The following is an 18,402-nucleotide window of genomic DNA, read 5'->3' as shown; positions in this document are numbered from 1 at the left end:
GTCCTGATAATACATGACACTTATCCCCTATAGTCCGGGGATATAGATTACGATATTCATTCAACCTGGATCCTTGTAATACAGAACACTCATTTACTATATTTTATATTACGAGGATATGGATTATGGGATTCACTCAGCCCGGATCATTGTAATACAGGACATTCATTTACTATCCCTTATATTACGGGGATATGGATTACGGGATTCACTCAGCCCGGGTCCTTATAATACAGGACACTTATTTACTATCTCCTGTAATACGGGGATACTGCACGTATAAAGATAATTGACCAAGGCAACTGAAAGTAATTTTATTAAAGACCATCATTGCCTCAAGGCTTATTGAAAACAAAAAAAACAAGTGAGGAAGCTACCCACCAAAAATGATTAACTGAGATGTCCCCAGTCTTTATTGTGAATGACTTGATAAGGCTAATTCCAGTTGTGAGACAATTTTTAGTCGGTATACTTATGTGAGTCCTTCTCATGATATGTGCTCTCGCTCTGGCTGAAGAACGATTTCTTATATTTGGTATCATTTTCACCCCTGGCGAGAGGGGCTGGCCTCTTTTTGTCCTCTCCTTCCTTTCGTGCACTCATGGTGTCTTCAGTGTTGATGTGTTTTTGCGCTCTGATCAGCAATTCTACCATGCTGGTGGGAGGTTCTTTTGATAAGGAAAACAGGAATCTGGAGGTTTGGAGTCCTCCAATGAAAGCGGTCAAAGCTACCTTGTCATCCACCTCTTCTACCTGCAACATCTCTGTGTTAAATCGGGCGATGTATTCCCAGATCGACTCTTCCTTTTGTTGCGCCATGGTAAACAGGTAGGTAGCCGGCCTCCTATGTCTCTGACCTGCAATGAAGTGGCTCACAAACTGTTTACTCAGCTCTTCGTAGGTGTTGATGGTTCCTAGCTTCAGCTTGTTAAACCAAATTCTTGCTGATCTCTTAAGTGTAGTGGGAAAAGCTCGGCACATGATTTCATCTAGCACGGCGTGTAAATACATAAAAGCTTGAAAGGTTTCCAGGTGATCGAGGGGATCTTTGGTCCCATTGAAGCTTTCGAATGAGGGCATCCTAAACTTGCTAGGCAGTGGGCATTTCATAACGACGGGGTTGAACGGCAAGTTGGTCCTTTGTACCAGGTCATTTATGGCGGCAGGTCCTTTCCCTTTCATAACTTGCATTACATCTTCCATTTTCCCCTCGAGATCCTCGATCTGCAGGTCGAAATAAGTAACTTTCTTCGTCTTTTCCTTAAGACAAAAAGTTGTGCCTTCATGAGGTTGGGAACTCCGTGGGAGAGATGGGTGGACCACCTCTCTATGTCAGTTTCCCACCTGGCTTTGTTCCACTTCGGTTTTATTTTGGGGAGGATGATTATCCTGCTCTTTAAGATTCCCATTACCTCCGTTTGGATTTGAGAGATTTTGTCGTGGCAAGTTTTGTTGAACCGGTTGAACAAGATGTTGCAGGAGCGCTGCATTTTGCTGGATCAACTAGTCCATACCCTGACTCAGAGTTTGGACCTGCAATTCCAACACTGCAAGCCGTGTCTGGTCGTTTGGGACGTCTAGGTTTTCACCCGACTCTTCCCTTTAACCAGATCCCTGCGACAGTGTTCCTTCGGTAACCATACCGAACCACAAACGTGTGTACCCAACCGAGTAATCAATTGATTCAAGGGAATCGTCGTTCCCACAGACGGCGCCAACTGTTGAGGGTGAAATTCATACGGTCCGATACGACATCGTTAACCCGCAAGGGAAAAAGGAGAAGATCGATGAATCTTGACCGCACCGGTATGGTGCCTGCCAAGAGCTCTTCGATGATCAAGTTAATCAGTCTAAAAAAAAGGCAGCGATTTAATAATAGTTTTTTTCGTCGTACCTTATTCCCGAGTCATCGTCCTATTTATTATCGTTTCCTTTCTTCTCAATAAAGGAATTTCATCATCCTTATCCTATGGAACTTATCTTATGGAAATCTTATCCTTGATAAGATTTGTCATCATCTTCATAAAAATCTTATCCTGCATAAGATTTGTCATCATTCTTATCCATGGAAATCGTTACCCCTAATAACAAAATATTATCGTTGATCATCCAAAAGATCTGGCGGTTGGTCAACAGTTAGTTGCCTCTATTGTTAAGTCAAGATAGATTTATTTTTCCCTATCAAATACGATTTTGAGATTGACCTTTTTTTTTATTATTAAATGAGTTGTGTACAAACTTTTCAAAATAATAGCATATTTGAATTCAATTTTTTGAAATAGACACGATCTCGAGTTAAGTTCAAACTGAAGCAGCCAATGTAGTGAACATGTTTTTTACCCTAAGTGAACTAATGTAGTGAACATTTCATGATCGTCTTTTGAGTATCGAATGCACCACCATCTTTAATGCTTATATCTATATGTACCTATATATAGTACTTCTAGTACATTAATATACCATCCGAGAGTGACAATTTAATTTCGAAATTGAAAAAAGGATTAGGTAATGAAACGTGATTAACAATAAATTTTCATCTCTATTCATTGTATTCAATTACTGTCTATTGTTTTTTCTTAATTTACAAAGTAGACATCAAAAGTCAATTTCAATTTGATTTCCCATTTGAAAATTAAGTTTTGAATAAAATTGGTTTGAACTTTGAAATTTAAAATTTCAAAAATCAAATAACTCTCAAAATATAACGGATAAGGAAATTAAATTGTTTTAAAAAATTTGTGACAGCTGGAAGGGGATGGAAGCTGTTAAGTTGCGTCATCATATGGGACATGATTGCGTCAAACTGTACGGACATTGGGCCTTTTGAAATCATTACCTGAACACGTGACTGAGTTGTCCCAGTTAGCGAGTTTGGACTTATGCATCAAAAAGTGAAAAATCCAAGGCCACAAAATACTCCCATACAAGGTGTGAATAAAGCCCACGAGTCTTGACTCAGTCAAAGTGGGACCACGACTCCCATTCAAGGTCAAGGTCCATCCACATATAAGGTCTCTTATTAATAGTAAGGTCCAAATGGCTAATGAGTAACACTTTATTTTGTTTTGTTTTGTTTTATTTATTTATTTTTTTTTGTTTTTCTCTCCATTTTCATCATTATTACTATTGTTTTAACTATTTTACTCGAATTTTTGTTCTAATATAGTTAGCCAACTCTACTCTTAATAAATCTTGCGGGGTAGTTCAGTTAGTCAGATTTTAAATTTGTTTCTCAATGGTTACTAATTCAAATCTCTGCAGGATTACTGGAAACTTATCTGATCGTTAATTTTAGGACCTCGAGGGATTAATCGAGGTGTGCGCAAGCTGGCACAGGCCACTGTAAGCTTACCAGATCATTAACTTCAGTGCCTCGTGGAATCAGTCGAGATATGCGCAAGCTGGCCGAACATTTCAAATTCCCATAATCATTATAATAAAATATTTCTCTTTTTTTTTTTAAAAAAAAAATATATGATATTTCATTAATTAGAATCCAACTTCAATAATCAAATCCCTTGATTTCAAATCCATTCATTTATGTAAATGAACCCTAAAAGATTTGCATGCATTAACTAGGTTATTAGTGAAAAAAAAATTCATGAGAATACTCGAGAAAAAGGTAGTACGTCATTTTTCAAGGTCATGTGTTAATAATATATAAAGTCTAATAATTCAAAAATCTCATTATATATAGCTGCAAGCTAGGATCACACTTACTATTTTGGACCACAATTTATTTTGCATTTACTTTTATAACAAATAAAGACATAATAAACAAACCAAGGTGGGGTTTGGTGGGAAAACATAAAGAGGGAAGACTTTTTTGGCTACATGTTTGATAGGAGCTAATTTGGTAACAACAACCAAAAAAAAAACGTATGAATTATTATTGTATCACATGTGAAACAACAGTGGGACATAAAAAGTAGGGCAATACCTTTCTTTCTTAAAAGAAAGTATTCAATATTATTCCTTAATTTAATTTGAAATTAATGAAACGCTAATGAGATGGCCTTTATTTTTTTGATAATTTGATGGCTCATGGACCACAACAATAATTTAAATTTGTGACCCAATTAGTACATCTTTTATATACTTTTCTGTGATATATAATAATTACACTTTTTCCCCCAAATTGTCGTGTCATCCATATTTTCACAATACTCGTATTTCATTGGTTAATTATTCTCTCTTTATTTATTAATATATTCAATTGAGTCATGCTTTAATTTAATGATACTTTTTCATCTTAAAAAATATCAAAAATTCAAATCCCCATAGAAGCAAAGTGGATATATGAATTTTTTGCCAAGGTTAAAAATAATAAATAAAAACAAAAAACAAAAAGTTATCTATATATATAAAGAGAGAAAATAAATTCATATTAATCCTTGTTATTGTTTTTAATACCACTATACATGATATATTAAAATATTTCTCCACGATCTTCCAAGAAAAATGAATTGAAGAGAAAACAACAAAACAATAAGTCAAAATATGAAATATAAAAACAAAATTTTACCATAAGTGGAGAGTAACGTGTGTAATTGATACAATTTTTTTTTTTTTTAGGAACTAGCATCAATTTATTTTCTAAAAAATTGAAATAGGTACATGTAAAGAGAAACTGAAGGACATAAAAAAAAAAAAAAAAAAAGAGAGAGAAAAAATAAATGTTTTAATAACAAGGAGCATTGTAAGGGGGAAGATTCTTGTAGAAAGGCAAATTGTCATCCTACACTAATCATCATACCTCCTTTTCCTTTATCAAAAAACATGAGTGGAGTATAGCATACATACTAGTGAAAAAGCTATATGTATGTATATATATATAGAGAGAGAGAGAGAGAGAGAGAGAGAGAGTATACATATATATATATATATATATATATAGATAGAGAGAGAGGGAGAGAGAGGGAGAGAGAGTGTTTGTCTTAGTTGGTGAGAAGTCAGTGTTAGCAAGGCTTTTGTAATTGGAATAAACAGTGTAACTAAGCCCTGCCGACAAGGATTTCTGTCTCTCCACTAAATGAGTAATTAGATGACCCCAAAACCAAAGGTAGCATAATACTTTTCCACTGACTTTTCTACTGACTTCACTCACCAAAAAGTGAATGCCCAATTGATTCTCAAAATTTTCACCTTTTCTACTGTTTGTGAAGGTGGGTGGGTGAATCTGAAATCCATCAATTGAGAGACAGAATAAAAATTCACAAAAATGCTTTAAGATGTTTGTATGATGATGAGAGGAAATGATAAGGATAAATGTGTGTGTGTGTGTGTGTGTGTGTGTGTGTAGTTTCTCGCAAATTCTACTTGTATTACCAACAAAAGGTGTAGAACAAACAGTGAGCTTTCCATTATTGGAACACACTTTAGTTGAAGTAATAGGATGATGACCATCCATTGTCAAATGCCTCGTCATGATCCATTTTCTACCCTTTTTGAATTGTTTGCATTCATGCAGTATTGAATTCCCCATTGTTGAACTCCTTCAATATCATCTATCCCTCTAAATATATGAACGACTAGTTCATAGCACAACGCTTCTGCCACTCCATGGTGTAAAAAGGGTCAGATGTATACAATTTTGCTTCTGTAACGAAAAAATTGTTTCCTGAACTCTGTGACCTAAAAATCACAATGGAACGACCTTACTATTGCAAACAGTACAGGTGAAAAAAAGAAGGAAATAAACTCATTTCAAGTGTCAAAAGAAATGAATGATCATTCCATTTGGTGTAATCCTTCAAGGATTATCTTATGCTATCTTATCCATTAGGAGCCTATGCTATACAACCTTGCTAACCTAACGTCTCAAACCATAAACACCTTTCTGCTTTTTGCTTGACCTAAGAGTGACCCTCAATAGGAGGGCAATAGAAATATAGCATAGAATATGAGACACAAGCAAAACATACTCAGAAATCTTTCCTGCCAGATTGTATAAATCTTAACTGTAACAAGATTTATTTACAGAATGGGACATCATATGGGTTAACAGATTTTGAAGAACAAAAATTGCAAATCAAAGGCAAAACAATAAGTTATGTTACAGTCTGGTGTATCATAACTTGTTAAGGGAAAAAAGTTATAGATAAAATTTGGGATAGAACCATTTTCATCACAATGACTAACTAGTTACAGTTCTTCCAACTCTCAAAGCTATCCGAAACCTGGAGAGTCAGTCAGACTTCATTGGAGAATCGCTATCAAGAATTTCCTGTGGAGCTTCATGCAGACAGTCTTCTCTACTTTGGGTCCTCCCAATACCTTTTTCACAATCACGGGGAGCATCATCCAATGAGACTGCACGAACGTCACGAGCTTTGGAATGTTTCAAAGAGAAGTTACCGAAAGACGATTTAATTTAAGGCTTTTAAGCCCTTCTCTCTCTCTCTCTCTCTCTCTCTCCATAGAAACCATAACATGGAAATAGACATCCACTTCTTTTATGGTGGGGCTCAACTCTCCTAAAGGCACAACCAGAAGATAGGGATGAGATGGCAACAGAGAGAAGTGCTCCACCAGCTAGAAAGATTTGTTCTCTGGTCCTTCCGAGGTTGTTGACCCATGTTGCAAAGGCTTTTCATCCACCCTACCATTTTTTGAGCAACACATCACTGGTTTCTTTCAAAAAGAAACTTGACAGCCAAAATTTCCATAACATGTCTTTTCTTGGATCCTTTCCGGGAAAATTCCACTTCAATTATGATTTAGCAATCACCAACCAAAGCATCTTATGGTGGCCTCTCCAGTCCAACTAAATCTTTGTCAAATGCTTCTGCCACAGAAAAGAGGGGTATATTAGAAAGATATTTAAGGTCATTCTTCAGTTGAACTAGCCGAATTTCTTTATTTAACATTTCCGACAAAAAAAGTGGTCAACAGGTACTAATACTTGAGCACACAGCTTATGTGACTGATGTTGCTGACCAAACTGAGTCATTAAAAAAAAAAGAAAAAATGACGCAAAAGATAATAACCTGAGTATTTAAGGTGCAAAGAGTTCATTTCAGTTGAAAGAAGTGAAGACTATTTTTTATTTACTTCGGCAAATAACCAGGCTAGGATCACTAGATAATTAAAACAGAAACTAAGGATCAGGAGTTGAGCTCCACAAATTAAAGAAACATTGCATGGGTTCGGAATCTTACAAGAAGCGGAAATAGTGAGGTTCATCCAAGAATTGGAGTGGCTTGTGCAAACTGAATCTAAATGTGTAAATTCTAAGCTTAAGTCGGAGCTCACTGGACATGGGGACACTAAGGTTCACGCAGGTACTAGTGATGATTTTGGCTACTGAATCAAGTTTGGAACTCAATCACAACTTACCTAGAAATGGGACCTCTGTATAAAAATAAAAGATAATTAATTAATAATGGTGTTTCCCCATCATTCCACACTGCATCCAACTAGCACATGCAGTCGAGAAATGAACACTTGAGAATATACAAAGACATTCAATAATGTTTCTTAAAGATGGACTATGAGATGCTCAGACAAGGGACCCATGAAAAAACGGGATACTGAACTCGAGTGGGAACAGAGGGAAATTATGTTGCATGGACTTTGAAGTGATTGGATTTGTGAATGAATTCCCAGTGAAAGGTTAAAATCTTATTCAACCAGTCAACTATTCACAGACAAATGAAATGCTAAGCATCACCAACAAAGCAATCGAATTACAAAACAAAGTTTTTTTCTTTTCTTCCTCAAAACCTAAGAATGCAAAGGGTGCAATTAAAGGTCTAAAGCATGACTCATATAAACAAAAGCATCAATATCACGACGAAGAGAACTCAATTACTGCCTATTAATATCTGTAAACTGCAGAAACCTTGAAGCTAACTGCAACCCCACAACCAAAAAAAAAAAGGAAAAAAAATCGCAGATAAACATAATTCATATGCTAAAACCCAATCAACATACAAACATATCATCCATTCCAAAGACAACTATTAATCAAAATAAACAATAAAAATGCTAATTGTGGAAACAGAAAAACATCATGCGGAATTGGGGATTTTGAACTTAAAAACAAAGGAGAAACAAAAATGTTATTCATCCAAAATTACTTGAGGGACCAAAATATTACAATATTCTTCGTGTCTCATGCTTATGCAGCATTTTTGTATCTTTACTGACAAGAAGGGTTTCTTTTCACAATTTAATGACTTCAAAAACTATTCTTGTGGGAGATGAGCAATCTCTTGAACCAAGAGGCTCTACGGTAGTATATGTAATTCAAAATTTCATCAATGTGTCTCTACTTCCCACCAATGATCCAACATCCAGAAAATCTTCTAAACGGAAAAAATATATAGACAAGTACCAAATGAAATAAGCAGTGAAAAAAATAATAAGAAATCCTACAAAACTAAAATTCTAAAGGAGAAAAAGGTGTTACATTGAAGATGCATCAACAAAGACCTCATTTAGCACATCATCCTCACCGTTTGCCAAGGCGAACAACTCTGCATCCTTTTCTTCATCATTCGAGGAATCCCGCTTCTCAAGCTTCGAATGAGCAGCAATGAATATCAACTTCTGAGCCCGGTCCATGCCTGCCCTCGAGTGCCCATGGGCATTCACCCATCTCAAGAAAGACCAATTGCACTTGAACCTACATGAAGTTGCATGAAGGAAAATGAGCCTAACTGCAACTTTCCCTAGTGACTTGAATTGGGTAAGGTAAGTTTCCCAGACTAGCCTACTGCTCTGGGGGTTGGCAATTTTCATCTTTCCTGTAATGGGGTCTCTCTGCTTCAATTGTACAGCCTGGGCATATACTGGATCAAGCCCTTCTGTTCTCCATTTCATAAGCTCCATAAGTGCAATATGAGCCTCCTCTCTCGATACTAGCCGAGTTATGAGCTTGTCTACATCCTTCTCTTGCTCTGGCGTCAAGCATTTGAAGGGAGGCAGGTACTTCCCACTTGTATCCCTAATCAAATAAAGCGGATCGAGTATAAATGCAGCAGACCAAGCTGGGTGATAATTCTTTCTGAAGCGCCTATCAACCACATTTTTCACAGGCCCTTCGGCAATGTGGAACTTAGCACACCAGTCCTTCACTTTCACCCTAAAATCATCCCAAAGTGGAAGGCATTGCCCAACTAATGGCCTCTCTGACTCAATTTCCTGAGCTATTCCCTTTATCAGTTTTATTAGCGAATGCACGGCTTCCAATTCATTCCAAAAATGAGGATCCCTCATCATCTCCTCAATCTCTCTCGCAATCGGCTCCTCCATTGACACTATCTTATATGATTCATCAAGCAAAACTAGCTGAAGTGCTCGTGCCGAGCTCAGTATGTCCTCCACCATAGAGAACGCAGGTTCAAAGTTGGAATGCTCATAATCAGGCAATGGTACTCTTAACAATCCAGCATGCCCATACTCCTGCAACTGATATTTGTGAAAACTATTTCGAACTTGAGACTTATTATTGACGAAATTAGCTAGTTTTAAACAATTCTCAGTCACATTCTTGAACAATGGAAGCTCCTTATTGAAATCCTTAATCAAACTATTGAACCCTTGAAACTGACAAGAAAGATTGATCATCCAATGATACTGATTCTCTAAATTCCTCAATGCCTTGGCCTTAAACTTGTCTGCAACTATACCTACACATTGTTGCACAGCATTCCCACAAATGTCTTTGATTGTGTTCCACAAAACCTCCTCTGCATACGTAGAAGGCGATTGCCCGTTAATGAACACCGCCCTCCGAAACACACTAGTCCCATTGGGTAGATTCACAGCCAAGTTCACCAAATTCTCTTCCACACCATGTCCATAGTTCTTTGATTTCCAACCATCAGAAGCAATTTGAAAGAACATGGCGTCTCGAATTCTTGCTTCTGTCTCCGCTTTCGCTTCCATATACTTAGCATCTAATCTAGAACCTGCTAAATCTCTCCGCGAAACTGCAGGCAATCCAACCTGGTTAAGGAAAGCTTTGAACTTTGGGTGCTCAAGACTTGAAAATGAGACTGACCCACAAGACTCATAGACCCAATCAGCAAGAAAATCAAGTGCAGAATCAACCTGTGTCTTGCTTAGAGTTGGACCAGGTGATGCTTTAGGACTCTTCAGCTTCTTCACACTATCTTCCAACATAGCTAAAGCACCAAAATCTTCTTTTCCACCAGATAACACCAAATGCTGTTGCTGACCATACAGACCACCACCTCCTCCACCACCACCACCACTTGCTGTCACAACAGCCGTAGCCGGAGAAACCGACGGCAAGTAAGCAATTTCCACCGAAAACCTCGACGGATCAACCACAGCAAGTGGCGGAACCTGATAGGAAGATGAAGACACACCACCACCACCTCCTCCTCCTCCGCCCCCACCACCACCGCCGCCGGCACTGCCATTGCGACCACGGGAAGAAGAAGAACTCCGTTTCCGGTGGTTGGGTTGCTGCGAAGAAGAAGACGGCGAAGCGAGATTAGGCAGCGAAGAAGGCGAAACCGACGAAATGGGTTTCGGAACAGAGTTGAAATTGGGGCAAGTCCCTCTCTTGAGATGCTCCGAAGCAGTCCTTGATGGGTTCGAAGCAGAGAACACAGCGTCACACAGCGAACACCTCAATTTCACTGCTTTGGGCAGACCCGTATCGGAATTGTGAACCAGTATTGGCTCCAGATGTGCCCAGTACCAAGCCCCTTTGCCCTTTATCGCTTTGGTTCGAACCATCACCAACCCTTCGTAGCGCTTGTGCACGGCCTTGGCCGCGAGCTCGTCCGGTGAGAGCGACACCGAAGACGACTCCACTGGTTGGGTCGTCGTGGTATTCGTAGCCGCCATTATAGCAACAGCACACAAAATCACACACACTCCACACTATGAATGTGTGAAATAGATTAATAATGTTATGGCTCTAAATGCAAAATACAAGTACGGAGTTGAGGTGTATTGTGAAATTTCTTGAATTTCCTGAAAAAGGGTTTTTTGGGTGTCTGATTACCGTCGCCGTCGTCGTCGCCGGAGGGTTGAGGGGTGGTTTTCGTTTGTGGGTTATTGGGTTACATTTAGCCGGCAAAAACCTTCGGCGGCGGCCGGAATTTGAGTCTCCGCCGTTGGTCCATGCCGGAACTCGGCGATCTGGTGATCTGGGGTTGTGAGGCTAGTCTTGATGGGTTGTGTCTCAGCTGTTTGAAACCAGAGACAGAAAGAGAGACGGTGTAGAGAGAGAAGAGAAGTACAAGGAGTCAAGAGAAGCTTTTAGAGAGAGAGTGTGTTGTGTTACAGAGTTATGCTGCTCTAGGGGACTGTGGAATACACGCTCTGGGTGCGAGTGGGTAACATTACCAAAATCAATTTGATGAACGCAGTACATCACCTGAGATTGGTTGTGGAAATCTTTTGATTGGGAGGTGATGCCACGCGCTATTGAAGGGAAGCTTTAGATACTACTACTACTTCTTCACTGTTGTTAGTATGTTGTTGGAAGTCTTGTTAGGGCTTGTGGGACAGTTGAGCTCTTTTGTGGTTTGTCCCTTTCTTTCTTTTTCTTCTCATCAGATATTTTATTTTCTATTCTTTTTGTATATAATATATATACTTTATGTATTATATATATAAAATGTTGTGAATAAAAAATAAATAAAAATTAGACATTTGTTTAGTGCAATTATTAGTCAAAACACAACAGAGAAGTATGTTTTGGTATTAATAAACAATATGGACCGATGAATACATTAACAAGAAAATGAGGATACATTTACATAGAAAATAAATGGCATTAAGGCATATTATAATTTTTGTTACATTTGGTAATAAGGAAGAAAGGGATGGAAAGTCTCAATTATATGATTTATCCTAAAAATAAATAAATAAATCTTACACAAGAAAAAGATATCCAGAGAATAATGCATGGATGTGAGATATGAGTGACCATTTGTGTTTGACAAGTAATAAACATATTGTGACAAATAATCGTGTTAGGAGCTCCTGACATGAACATAATTTATTTATTAAATAGATAAAAATGATGTGAATCGTGTAACATGTTTAATAAATAAGACGTGCTCTATATAACTTATAACACGACTTGTGAATTTGACACGATTAATTAAACCAGTGTTTAGTATTATGACTTAAATATGGTTGAGGTCAACCAGACGTATTAATTTCTTGGTGTGTTGGAGTCGTGTGAGATAGGCATCTTGACTCCTTAATTTTCATACTTCCAAAAAATAATAAGTACAGTATTGTATATAATTAAAATGGACGTTGTCAATCTTTATAAAAAAAATTTACAAAATTATACAATAATAATAATTCAAAGATATAAAATATTATTGCATTCATTTCCTTCTTACCAACATGGTTTGTCGTATCAGCTAGTATGCGATGTATCGACCAATGCGTAACCATTTTTCAAATGTTCGATAACATTACATATCTTAATAAATTAGTCAATTTTCACCAATATTCGACCAAATTCGTTACACTGCGACCGTGAGCAATACCCAACACCGCAATTGCAAACCATGTTTTCCAAAGGGTGTTACTTTCTTTAACTTCTTTCAATAAATGCGGTTAGACTCTGTGGAGGGAAAAAATCCCCTCCAATAAGAATATTCCACGTTATCACAGATGTAAATCTATCTGCCAAAGGCCCGTCATGCTCAAGCCCAAATTGAGTGTATTTTTAGCCCAAGACCACTGTTATCTGTCTTCCAACCTCCATCAAGGCCGAATCAAAAGGTCATCAGTCCAACTTTTTAATATTTAACATCCGGCCCGTTATTCAAGCCCAGCCGGATCAAAGTATGTTCAGCCCAGTTATTCAAGAATGCACAAGTCCTACCAGTTGAAGGATTTACCATAGAAGGAAAATTCTGAGATAAGAAATTCTATACAAGGCAAGTTCTATGCATGGAAAATTAGACAATGGAAAGAACTCTATTAGTAAAGAATGTTTATATAGAAAGAATTGGAGGACAAGCAACGCGAGTCCTACCATAATTCTACAATCTTTTGTATATAAATAGAGGCTTAGACCTCCAATAAAGAGATCAAGCAATTCTACGCTTCTCTATATACTGTTCTTGTTTATTTTTATTGTTTGTTGAGTGAGTTGTTTTATTTCTCTTAATCATTATTGGTTGGGTGAAATTTTGCACCTACACTTTGGCGCCGTCTGTGGGAATCGTATAGAAATATATCCCCACCAAAGTTACGACACTTCAAATTAAAATCTCCAAATCCAGCAACGTGACTTGAAATTAAAATCTTCAAGTCCAGGATTTGAACCCAAGTCCTCTCCAACAACGACTCTCATGGCCAAAAGTCACGTTGATGAATACGCTTTCGGACAATAATGCGTACCAAAGCTGATGAATGGAAAACCCAAGAGGCATCACATGTGTTTGCCCTGCAATCAGATGTCCATCGGAGTCCACAAAGCCTTAAGTTAATCAGATAAGTGTTTTGATTTTGATTTCCTGTTAATTTTGATTATATATATATAATCTTGAGCAACAAATCCATGCATAATTATTGTTCATACTAATCTGAACTCAAGATTATTAAGTCGAGTTGATCTTCAGAACTCGAGTCTGTAACTTGACCATCAGGTTAATAGAAAAAATAATTTTGAAAAAAAAAATAAATAAGTTCATGTTTTTGAAGAAACTTGAATTAGCTGGAACACTTTTTCCGGCAATTTCTTGCTGCTTTTGGCCCCAATTTCTGGGAATCCCAACTTATAAAACTCTGCAAAGAATTAGAAAATCGATTAGGGTTGGGAAGAATTGATATAACTGAAATTCTTGGCGATTTGCCTAAAATTCAGAAGCTTACTTTCTATGCATTTTTTGTGAAGTTTGTGGCAGCAATGTTTGATTATTTGACAGCACTAGACTGCGTGACATGACATTGGATCAACTTCGAATTATGCTAATGATAAGTTTAACATTACAAGAGAATTGATGTGTTTCCGAGCATCATCAAGAGCAGAAACAATGTGGGTGGACTGAAGAGCCGATTAATTGGCAATCATGAGGAGATCATACACTCGGCAATGGACCCCAAATCCAAAGTCGGAGACATGCTCGATCTCTGAGATGGAGTCGCTGGCGGTCCGGATCTCACGTCAGGTGTGTCATCGTTCTCATAATCGGACGTGCTGGAACGGGTGGAGGCAAGGGTGGATCGGGCAGAGACCGATTCGGGATCCAAATGAACTCGATTCATGGATAAGATCTGATAAAACTCCTTCTGAAGTCATTTCATAGCGATTTGTATAAGGTTTTAGGCTCGCACAAGCATGTCGAAGGTTGAGATCGGCCAATTTTCATAACAACCCCCAGTTGTACAAGCCGCCATTGCCACAGCGGCCTAGACCGTCACCACCAGCCAAGTCCGCCGAATGCACCGACGAGAAGTCACAGCCGCTTCCTCATGACCGAACCGGAGTTCATCCCAGCCGAACCACCCGTCTTCCACAAGCTCGCCGGCTATCCTCATCAGCGCCGGCTGCATCCTCACCAAGCTCGCAGATCTGTCTCGCCGGTGGTTTTCACCTCACCAGCCGTCCATCTCTATCGCGAGCTTGCCGACCAATTTCATCCTAGTCAAGCCATCGCCCACAGGTCGAACAGCCCGCCGTCCATCACAACTTCTCCTTGCTCGCCTCCTTTGTTAATTACAAACTTGTATCAGTTTATATATATATATATATAGCCTAATGGTCACTGTTTGGGTGCAAATGTAAAGCTATTCTAGTTTTGGATTAGTCCAGAACTAAACCCGCTTGGTAACCTTATTTGAGAACTGGTTCTGTGGTAACCCAGTTGGGGAAAAAAAAAAAAAAAAAAAAATTATATTGCCGATTTGAATTGGGGACTCATTTTGGAGCATTCAAAGCTTCGTCTTCCGAGATAGCTTGGTCTTCCAAGAACCGAAGAAATCAGGCTCTTAGGTCGGCAAAGTTCTTCCCAGCATTCCATTTTTCAAGGCTAACGGTGAAATAAAGGCTTTCAGAACATTTTTAAAGATCGGTTGCCGCTCAATGCCACAAAATTCAGCAGACTCATCAGCCGGACATTTCAAACATCCCAGGCCTTATCAGACGCGAATCTCTCTAATCAGATAAGTTTCCCAACTTTAATTTTACAGTTAAGATTAAGCTTTTCGTGCTAAAAATCTTTATTAAAAATTAAATACATATTAAATATATATATATATATATATATATATATATATATATATATATATTTACGCATGCTCATTATACATAAAGATCTATGACTCGGCTCAAATTGCATATTCAGTATACTCTATTGAGTAAAATATAAAAAAGAGACCACCTGAATTTCTGTCTCTGTCAACACTCAACAAATTCTTTAATCTCTTTTTCTTCGATTATAATCCTCTATGGATTCATCCATCTCTCCCTCATCGAGGATTTTTAGCATTGCAATTTTAGTTTTATCCACTAGTTGTTTTGCTCACGATTCACTTTGATCAAAATTTTAGATTATATCCATTCGTTGTTCACTGAAGGTTGATAATTGGTCAAAACCTTAGGACCACAATACTTAATATTGTTGGTTCAGACTCTTCAGAGAGATGCACTACTTCATCACTACTCAACTAAAAGAAGATTTTGATCCTCTACATTGACTTCTGAAATTTATACTTGAATGAAGATCAGAGGCCAAAGGCATTGTTGAATGCACAAGTTATACTATTTTGTCTGTTGCTCGAAATCCTAAAATATTACATACATTGAATAATTTCAATGTACTTGATAAACAAAAACGAGTAAATACTTGTTGCTAATTAGAATTTCTGATACGTAAAAAGTTCTTAAAATTCTTTCTTTCCTTTATCAGTTGCTATATGCTACGTGTAATCATTTTACATGCTTCTGGTAACTTTATTTATGAATAACTTTGTATTTACTCCGTATTCGTATGCTAATTAATATTTGGGTTGATTTCTTTTCTGTGCATTGCAAGACAGATTGATCCCCAAGTGTAGTGGCGAATAGACCAACTATGCAGCTATGCTATATATGGCCTCAAAACGCCAAAAAAAAAAAAAAAAAAAAAAAAAAAAAAAAAAAAAAAAACCCTCGGACCTCAAGAGTTCGACGGCATCAAAAACTCTCAAGGCACAAAGCCGAGGGACAACAAAGTCTCGGACCTCAGGAGTCCGTAGGCACCAAAAAACAAAATTTCCTCTAAGGCACACAGAACTGCCGAGGAATAAAATTTATCTTCGGACCTCAAGAGTCCGCAGATTTCAAAATTCCTCTAAGGAATAAAATTCATCTTCGGACCTCAAGAGTCCGCAGATTTCAAACTTCCTCTAAGGCACACAGAGCTGCCGAGAAATAAAATTCATCTTTGTACCTCAAGAGTCTGCAGATTTCAAACTTCCTCTAAGGCACACAAAACTGCCGAGGAATAAAATTTATCTTCGGACCTCAAGAGTCCGCAGATTTCAAAATTCCTCTAAGGAATAAAATTCATCTTCGGACCTTAAGAGTCCGCAGATTTCAAACTTCCTCTAAGGCCTACAGAACTGCCGAGGAATAAAAATTATCTTCGGACCTCAAGAGTCCGCAGATTTCAAAATTCCTCTAAGGAATAAATTCATCTTTGGACCTCTAGAGTCCGTAGATTTCAAACTTCCTCTAAGGCACACAGAGCTGCCGAGGAATAAAATTTATCTTCGGACCTCAAGAGTCCGCAGATTTCAAACTTCCTATAAGCACACACAGCTGCCGAGGAATAAAATTCATCTTCAAGAGTCCAAGGATTTCAAAATTCCTCTAACGCATAATGAGCTGCAACGAGGAATAAAATTTCATGAAAGTTACCTCAAATACGTCTAAAGTTAATTTTTCATGAAAAAATTCTCTAAGGTACAAAACAGTGCCGATTAAAAATTACATGAAAATTACCTCGAACTCAAATACGTCGAAGGTTAAATTTTCATTTAAACTCCTCTAAAGCACAAAGAGTGCCGATGCGTATAGTTACATGAAAATTATCTACATCGCCGCCATCAAACAAGACATATTTTTCTTTCATTCATAGGGGCAATACCTTCCATAATGGGGGCAATATAAGCAGCCCTAAAGGGATATTAAAAAAAGAAAACATATTCTTTCTTTTTTAAGCCCAGATTATTTGGCCTAAATACAGTTCCTCTCAGGTTCAGAGCCGAGGAACTTACTACCTCGGACCTCAAGAGTCCGATACATTACAGTTCCTCTCAGGCCAATAGCCAAGAAACTTAGTACCTCGGACCTCAAGAGTCCGATACATTACAGTTCCTCTCAGCTCATAGCCGAGGAACTTATTACCTCGGATCTCGAGAGTCCGATAAATTATAGTTCCTCTCAGCTCATAGCCGAGGAACTTATTACCTCGGACCTCGAGAATCCGATACATTACAGTTTCTCTCAGCTCATAGCCGAGGAACTTATTACCTCGGACCTCCAGAGTCTAGTACATTACAGTTCTTCCCAGGCTCATGGCCGAGGAACTTAGTACCTCAGACCTCGAGAGTCCAGTACATTACAGTTTCTCTCAGGCTTATGGCCGAGGAACTACATGCCTCGGACCTCCAGAGTCCGGTACATTGCAGTTCCTCTCAGACTCATGGCCGAGGAACTACACGCTTCGGACCTCAAGCATCCGGTACAAAACTGTTCTTCTTAGGCTCATGGCCGAGAAATAAACATTCGCCTTCAAACCTCAGGAGTCCGAGTACCTCAAAGTTTCTTTAAGGCACAAAAGTGCCGCAAAACAAAATGACATGAAAATTACCTCGAACTCAAAGAAATCGACGGTTAAAGTTTTCATATCAAATCCTCTGAAGCACAGAGTAGTGTCGAGGGTATAAATTACCTCGGAATGCTAATCAGGAAAGTTGAAGCTAATTGTTCAAGAAAAACACTATGTTGATCTCCAGGATGATCATTAAAAATGATCACCATCATTATTCATTAAGGCTAGTCACCCAAGCTAATCGCCAAGAGTGATCGTCGTCAATCTGAAAAAATAAAAGCGCCAATAGCTTGAACAGAAGAAGGCTCAACATAAGACGCCACCTCTGAGCATGGGGGAACCTCAACTACAACCTCCTCAGAAGCCTTGATTTTGGATCTTCGTATTTTCCAAGAAGATAAATATAAGTCACTGCCTTCAAGGCATACTGTCTCAATTTTTCAATTTCCTCTAGTTATGACTGTCACGTCAAACTAAAAGGAATTGGGGGCAAAGTGTGGAGGGAAAAAATCCTCTCCAATAAGAATATTCCACGTTATCACAGATGTAAATCTATCTGCCAAAGGCCCGTCATGCTTAAGCCCAAATTGAGTGTATTTTTAGCCCAAGACCACTGTTATCTGTCTTC

General features: G+C 38.2%; 1 protein-coding gene across 3 annotated transcripts; it reads right to left on the bottom strand.

The window, feature by feature from the left end:
• Positions 1 to 5,918: 5,918 nt before the first annotated feature.
• On the bottom strand, positions 5,919 to 11,291 carry LOC132303980 (uncharacterized). Of its 3 annotated transcripts, none has more exons than XM_059801440.1 (2): positions 8,414 to 11,291; positions 5,919 to 6,787 (listed from the first exon to the last, which is right to left on the bottom strand). In XM_059801440.1, the coding sequence occupies exons 1-2, from the start codon at positions 10,825 to 10,827 to the stop codon at positions 6,778 to 6,780; spliced, it is 2,424 nt and encodes an 807-aa protein (XP_059657423.1). In that variant the 5' UTR covers positions 10,828 to 11,291; the 3' UTR covers positions 5,919 to 6,777. The 3 variants fall into 3 exon arrangements, with proteins under 3 accessions (XP_059657423.1, XP_059657425.1, XP_059657424.1); XM_059801442.1 differs by having other exon boundaries at positions 8,460 to 11,291; XM_059801441.1 differs by lacking the exon at positions 5,919 to 6,787 and having other exon boundaries at positions 6,794 to 11,291.
• Between the last annotated feature and the right edge of the window lie 7,111 nt (positions 11,292 to 18,402).

Source organism: Cornus florida, unplaced genomic scaffold, assembly GCF_030987335.1.
Source record: "Cornus florida cultivar Cherokee Brave unplaced genomic scaffold, ASM3098733v1 CherokeeBrave_3.0.0_Hap2_Chr04, whole genome shotgun sequence".
NCBI classification, from domain to species: domain Eukaryota; kingdom Viridiplantae; phylum Streptophyta; class Magnoliopsida; order Cornales; family Cornaceae; genus Cornus; species Cornus florida.
This window is presented reverse-complemented; position numbering and strand designations above follow the sequence as displayed.

Excerpts from the sequence above, each read along its gene's own strand:
- LOC132303980 (XM_059801440.1), bottom strand. The coding sequence starts at position 10,827 with ATGGCGGCTACGAATACCACGACGACCCAACCAGTGGAGTCGTCTTCG.